Genomic DNA, 7,205 nt, shown 5'->3' with positions numbered 1-7,205 from the left:
TCAAAACAATTTTTTTGACCTTTTCTTAACTTGGGACTTAGACGTTTTTTGGACACTCTGATGGGATGCTGAGAAATAGAAGGATACTAATCTAAATATAAATTTATTTTTGTGTTTTTCATATAACTAATTATTTGAATAAGTATTAATATTATAATTTATAGTATTAAAAATAATCAATAGTTGCATCCCATATTTCCTCCTACTATACTCAAATCGCATTATTTAAAAACAATGTTTTGCTTTATTTATTAACTTTTCCAGTACAGTCAATACTCTATTTCCTCAAACTTCCATCGAATTTTTGATGGGCGTTTTGTTGAAGTTTTGAGACAATAAAACACTTCGCGTGTAAATGCCAACATGACGACTTTATATCGCTTACTTTGGAAAACCCGAAATCGTACCAATAGAGACAACGTGCTGCAAAATCTTCTGGAACACAATTTCCATTGTTTGCTTCTAAAGAATTGATGATCGGTGTCGTCAGTCCAGTTTACACATTTCTAGTCCATATTCATTTATTTGGAACGATGAGTATCTTTTAAATAACATGAAAATATGATTCTCTCATGTTTATAAATCAATTCGGCTCGTTCTTTAGAAAGAAATTTAATTAAAAAACCAACAGCATCGCCGACAGCTTGACCAAAAATTGTTGAAATTATTTTTGAACGAATTTTTTGAAATTTATTTGGAAAAGGAAGAGGAATAAATTTCTTTGGCAATGGATTTGGATATTCAGTGAAAAAAAGGTGGCGGTTAAGGCATTCCATTTTAGCACATAGTAGTGCCTCTGGTATTGGAAGACAATACCTTATTTGTGTTGGATCAGCAAAGACGTTTTTGTTGTACTTATTAGATTGAATTGACATGGTCATGTGTATTTTGTAAAAGACAAATTTGAAATAGTTTTATGAAATTAAAAAGTTATACATTATTTCATTCGATACAATTATCAAGTCATACTTAAATATTAATACTTTATATTAATTGTTGTAATAACAGAATATAGTTTAGGTTTATTATATAATATAATATATTAATAATATAGTTATTATTAATATAACACTTTTAATTTATTAAAAATAATCAACATACCAATATTATTCATTATAAACAAAGTTTGTAAATAATTAGTATAATTGTTTATTTTGGTTTGAATTAATTAATAAATAATATAAAGTATTTTGGTTAAATTAAACTTTTATTAAAAATGAAATTGAAGTTGTTCAGGTGACAAAAATCCAAAACGACAAAGGCAGGATTTGAAACTACGCCTCAAATGAGAAATGATTTCGAGTCATACGTCTTGGACCACTCGGCCACGTTGTTTTTTATACCTATTTTTAAGTGTTATACTTACAAAAACAACAACATAAGATGTTATTTATATAAACTACACTTTCAAATAAGTGTAATATTTCTTGTTTTGTTTCATAAGTAATATACAATTATAATGTGATTTAGTTTTGTCGACCAGGGTGTCCAAAAAACATATATCACGAATTATCATATTGTTTTTTATTATCATTGAAATATCTTTAAAAACCGAATATATGATTAAAACTCCAAACTCGAATCTTATTTGTCGTATTTAAACACTTTGGGAAGACGTACATATATTATAATTTTATTCACTTTTTTAGTTCAAAAATGTAACAATTAACGAAGCTCAACAAAACACATAAATTGTTCATTCATTTTTTTAATTTCTAATTCTTAAATAATTAATTTGGTTGACAAAGTTGGGTATTTTCTTGGTTATCCAGATAGTCACAATATATTAACACTATAAATTAAAACAGTTATAACCCATTTGTTTGATAAAAATGCATTTATTGGCACTCCAACACAAAATTCCACCTTGGAAGAGTGGAATTATGCCCTTAGACCACAAATGCTTCTTGATAACACTACATTTATTTTTTATTTAACACTCATGCACATCAATGATTAAAACAAGTTAAAAAATTAAATTTTTTGTTATATTAAGTTCATCAAAAAAGAAATTTCTCGACAATATGAAATTGGACTTTTACCCAATTAGAAATTTCACACAACAAAGAAAAATTTAGTAATTTATTTGTTAAACCAACTTATTTTATCTCACTGTTTTTAATAATAGGTATAATTTATTTACTTTTCAAAACTCAATCTTTTTTCAATTTGTAAACGTGATTATTTTTACTATAAATTATCCCATGGATGGCCTAATAGCATTAATTTTCATAATTATTTTTTTTAAAAAAATGATGATAATAATAGACAATTTCTAAATTATTTTAATAACAAATATAAATATTTCTTTGCATAAAACACCGATAACAGTATTATTAGAACAATTTCAAATATTCAATTAACAACAACTTTAAAAATTCGATATTTTTGACAATGATCTTTGAATGTTTTTTGTCGTTTTTCAATTTGTAAAAATTGGCTCATTTTAACTATTTTTTTGCGGGAAACACTGGCATTTCTTGAGTAATGCAAACTATTTTTAAAAATACATTTTTGTAAAGAACTGAAAACAGTACTACTATTATGACAACGATAATTAGAGACTTTTTAACGAGCAGTCAACACGTTTAAAAATATTAATTTATTCAATCGTTCGCGTTTAAATCTATAGTGCAACAAAAAAGTATGTTAATTGTGTTATTTACTCATTATTAACAAGTCAAATAAGTCAACGATATCAAAAGTCAATTTGTTCTACTTTTTATTGAATAAACGTTTTTGATGTCTTCACTACTCAATCCCAAACAATCAAAACACACAAGTCTTCTCAACGAATGTTTCAAACAACATTTCACGCCGCATTTGCAACAATTATGTGATATGCAATTTCTACTTTTTCGGTATTTTAAACACATGATGCAGTTTCCTGTTTTTCTTTTCTTCATCAATTCGTTTAAAACAACTACTCTATGAGTTGAAATACTCAAAAAAGAAAAAACTCCAGATCTCGAGTTTCTATTAACTTTTCTCTTTTGTATATTTTCACTCACCAACTTCATTGCAAGATTTTCCAACTCTTTAATCCTTTTTACCCTACGATTTCCGTTAAATGTTTTCTGAGCTTTTATAACAGTGTAAATGTTATTAAACGCAAAACCAAGTAAATACCAAAACATTGCAAGTGGCCAGCGTCTTGTTGTTCTTTTCATCTCAATCCGTTTGGCCATTTCGTCTACAACATCAACACCTCCCATGTATTTGTTATATCTGTGGTTTACATTGGTTCTAATCAAATCAAGGTAAGTTTGTTGTATATTCGAATTATAGTTAATTGGTGCCTTCTTTTCAATTTGGACAAGATGAACTTCTGTATCTGGTGTTGACAGAATTAACACATTTTTGTTGTGTTCGATAAGGCTACTTAAAGTAAACCCCTCTTCGGTTTGGCCAATTATTAGAGACCCATTTTCTCTTTTTTCTTTTGTTTTAAGAATTTTGGGAACTTCTTTTCTATTTGCTTTAATTGTACCTACAATACCAATTGCTCCATTTGTTTCCAATTGAAGTATTTTACCAAGTTCAATGGAAGTAAAAAAACGATCGGTGTAAACAGTGAATGTTTTTTCTCGAAAAGGCTTTACCAATTCTATTACTGCTTTGTCCCAAACATTCAACTGTTTTTCCATTGTTGCTTCCTCTATAAAGAAATATATTCAAAATAGTGTTATTCGTTGGATCAACAAGTAGATAAAATTTGAAACCGGATTTGGCGGGTTTGTTTGGCATTTTCATTTTGTTTTGATATTTTCCAAAAAAACGAGACAGGTTTTCATCTACAGATAATTCTGATGATATGACAATTGACCTCCCAAAGATACAAAACGATCTCTAAAAACTTCTACGATTTTCTTAATTTTATAATAATTATCCCAATCATCACCATTGTAAATCAAATCTTGTTCAAAAAATAATGAACATTGAGATACACTTTGGTGTTCAGAGTTCGAAGTTGTATCATTTTTAGCGTCTTCTGATGATTCCGAGTTATCACTACTCAGAGTTTCCGTGTCTGTTTGGCTTGAAGTAGATGTTTCACTTGATTCGGAAATTTCATCAGATGACGTTTCTTCTGAACTTGCAGGTTCCATTCTTCTTTGTTGTTCATATAATTGTTCTCGTATAACACTTTCGTTGTTAATAAACACATTCCAATTTTCTTTTGATATCTCTTTAGGTTTTAAAGCTCGGTTAATAATGTCATCAAAACGGAGACATCTCAAAAGCTCTTTATACCTTTTGAGAGAAAAGGTTGCTCGATATATTTCTCTGCTGTTGATTCCATACCAGACTTCTCGTTGACTAATTTTTGTTTCTCGATAAATACCTTGTATCAAGCTTATTCCAACAAAGGCTTTAATATCTGACAATTCAACGTTGTTCCAAGATTGTTTTTTCTTTTTATCATCGAGATTGTTAATAAATACACAGTAATGACCGTATGTATTTGTGTAGAGTTGTATATCAGTTAACAAATGTGTTGGAATAAAGTAGTCAACAACTTCTTCAATATTCATATTTAAGAAAAAATCTGTGATGTGACTATTCCGTTTAGGTTCACAGTTACATTCATTGTGTACATTTTTAAATTCTAATAGATTAAACACGTTCTTATTTTCGGTGTCATTCAATTGTTTTTGAGATACTATTTCATCATGTTTGAGTTTAAGACTTTTCTTGGTGTCTTTCTTGACACGTTTATCCCCTCTTCCAATATCGGTGTTTTCAGTATCACTTTTTGGTGTGCACTTTTGAATTTTGTGTTGAGATTGCATTATTTTAAAAGGATTAGAGTGAATTATGTATTTGTCTTCACTGTTGATTATTTGGGGAAAATGATATTTCATTTGTATAGTTAAATGTGGACTGTGTGTTTCAACCAAAATAGCCAACCTTTTTATTAATTCTAAATTGTGTGGATAAACTTTCATTGCTTCCCTACAATTATCAAATTGCACAATTAATGCAATATAATGACATACAAAAAGACCACATGAAACACTGTCATTTTGTCTTGAAATTCCTCTTGCTAAATAAATATCAAATCCAAATCCAAACAATTCAAGAATATCAACCCCAACTGACAAATAAAATGCATCATGATAATCATTTAAAGAATTAAACAAAATTGCACGACGATTATGATAATCAATGACAAATAAGACAAAATGATCATACCCAAATATTGGTACAAATGTTAAATAATTATTGATCAATACATTGAAAATGTGTTTTTTTAACACAGAATTGTCAATACCAAATAGCAACTGTCTCGTCTCAATAATACCGATATACCCAAAAACGGAACCACTTAAAAACCTTGCATATGCATCGATTGTGTTGATGTTCATTATATTTATTTCTATTAATTTGAGTTTGTTTTTCTATTTAATTTTATATTATAATTTCATGTTTTTTATAATCATTTTTGTTGATTTGGTATTAATTCCCGATTTTTCAATGTATTTTTCAATCACTCTAACAAAATAGTTTTTTTTGGTTTTTGTACAAAATGTTTTGTAATCATTGATTTCAATGTTATTCTTTGTTATTAAAGTTTTTTAAAGACGTGAAACGTTTTCATGTTTTCTGAAAAAAGTTATAAATAATTTTAAATGTGTTATTTTAACACCATCCATGGGTTATAATAAAAATAATATTATTTTAATTTGTATACAATTGACAAAAGTATTAAACGAAAAGGAAAGTAAAAAGGAAATTTCTTCTGACAATAAAAAAGTAAACACATGTATGATGTTTCTAAACATATTAACAATTTTTAATTATTTTTTATATTTGTGAATAGTACCAATAAATATATATGGTTTTAAATAACAAGGTTGAACATCAAACTTAAATTAATTTCTAAATTTAACAAAATATATGGATTAAAAAATAAAACATACCTTTATTCACAGCGCTTTGACTTTTTCAGTTTGATTGCTTTTTCTCAAATAATACCATAAAAAGGCGTCCAAACTTTCAATTACATATGTTCCATCTGTTTTGCATTCTTGTTATCTCAAGTGCATTTGATTTTGATAGTTGGTTAATCAAATTCAATAAAAGTTTTTCGGCTGTTGAATCACTCAGACGTCGCGCTATATTTGTTCAAAATGCTAGATTTGTTGATGAATTCAACAAACTTAACAAATTTAAGCTTGGGGTTGATGGTCCTTTTGCTGCACATACACACCAAGAATATCTCTCGACTCTATCTCACAAACCCAATATAAAAGAAAGTTATTTTGAACCACATTCAAAAGAGGCACTTAAAATGTTCCCAGAATCACTCGATTTGAGGCAACAAGGTAAAGTTACGAAGGTAAGAGACCAAAAATCGTGTGGAAGTTGTTATTCATTTGGTGCTCTTGCTTCCTTAGAAGGAAGACTTCTTTTCTTGGGTGGTAATGAAAACACACTTGACCTTTCTGAAGAACAAATAATGAGATGTTCTGCCAATAATGGTTGCAATGGAGGAACAGGATCTATTGTTTATGACTACATCAAGGAAAACGGCGTTGTACAAGAGAAGGACTACCCATACACTGCCACAGAAGGAAATTGTGGAGTTGATCTAACAAAGAAATTTGCAACAATTGAAGGATACAAATATATAACCAGAAAGGATAATGACGCGCTTAAAAGTGCACTTGTAGATGGAGTTGTCGATGTTTCGATAGATGCCTCTTCTCCTATGTTCTCATTGTACAAGAGTGGAGTGTATCATGACACAAAGTGTAAAACTTCTCTTTTCAGTTTAAACCATGAAATAGCAGCAGTAGGGTATGGAAAGTTAAATGGTGAAGAATATTGGATAGTGAAGAACTCTTGGGGAACAAACTGGGGCGAAAGTGGCTACATCTTGATGGCGATGGAAGGTAATACCTGTGGTGTTACTTCAGAACCCATCGTACCAACTGGTATCAAATACCTCTAATTTAAACATTTTATGTTTTCAATTTTTGTTATGTTCTTCTATTAACAACTAAAAAAAACTTTATTATTTTATTATTTAAAAAACAATTATTAAAAAATATATACCCAGATAAAATTCGTAATGAATTTAAATTATTATTTGTCTATTTAATTACGGTTGTGTCTCTATATATTGAACTTTTTGTAATACAATATCCCGATAGATAAATTAAAGCCAAAAATTGTATTTATTTACATTTTATAAACAC

The 7,205-nt window shown here is 28.5% G+C and overlaps 2 protein-coding genes across 2 annotated transcripts; one reads left to right on the top strand and one right to left on the bottom strand.

Moving 5' to 3' along the window:
* Positions 1-521: 521 nt before the first annotated feature.
* Positions 522-881, bottom strand: EIN_257960 (hypothetical protein; the record flags this gene model as incomplete). The annotated part of the gene is made up of 1 exon (XM_004183480.1): positions 522-881. One exon carries the CDS (start codon positions 879-881, stop codon positions 522-524), a length of 360 nt encoding a protein of 119 aa, XP_004183528.1.
* Positions 882-6,010: 5,129 nt separating this feature from the next.
* EIN_257950 (cysteine proteinase 2 precursor, putative) lies at positions 6,011-6,958 on the top strand (the record flags this gene model as incomplete). The annotated part of the gene is made up of 1 exon (XM_004183479.1): positions 6,011-6,958. The coding sequence occupies one exon, from the start codon at positions 6,011-6,013 to the stop codon at positions 6,956-6,958; it is 948 nt and encodes a 315-aa protein (XP_004183527.1).
* Between the last annotated feature and the right edge of the window lie 247 nt (positions 6,959-7,205).

The sequence above is a fragment of the Entamoeba invadens genome (assembly GCF_000330505.1).
Source record: "Entamoeba invadens IP1 unplaced genomic scaffold scaff_1105074726677, whole genome shotgun sequence".
NCBI lineage: Eukaryota > Evosea > Mastigamoebida > Endamoebidae > Entamoeba > Entamoeba invadens.
The sequence above is the reverse complement of the archived record's forward strand: the minus strand, read 5'-3'. Positions and strand labels throughout refer to the sequence as shown.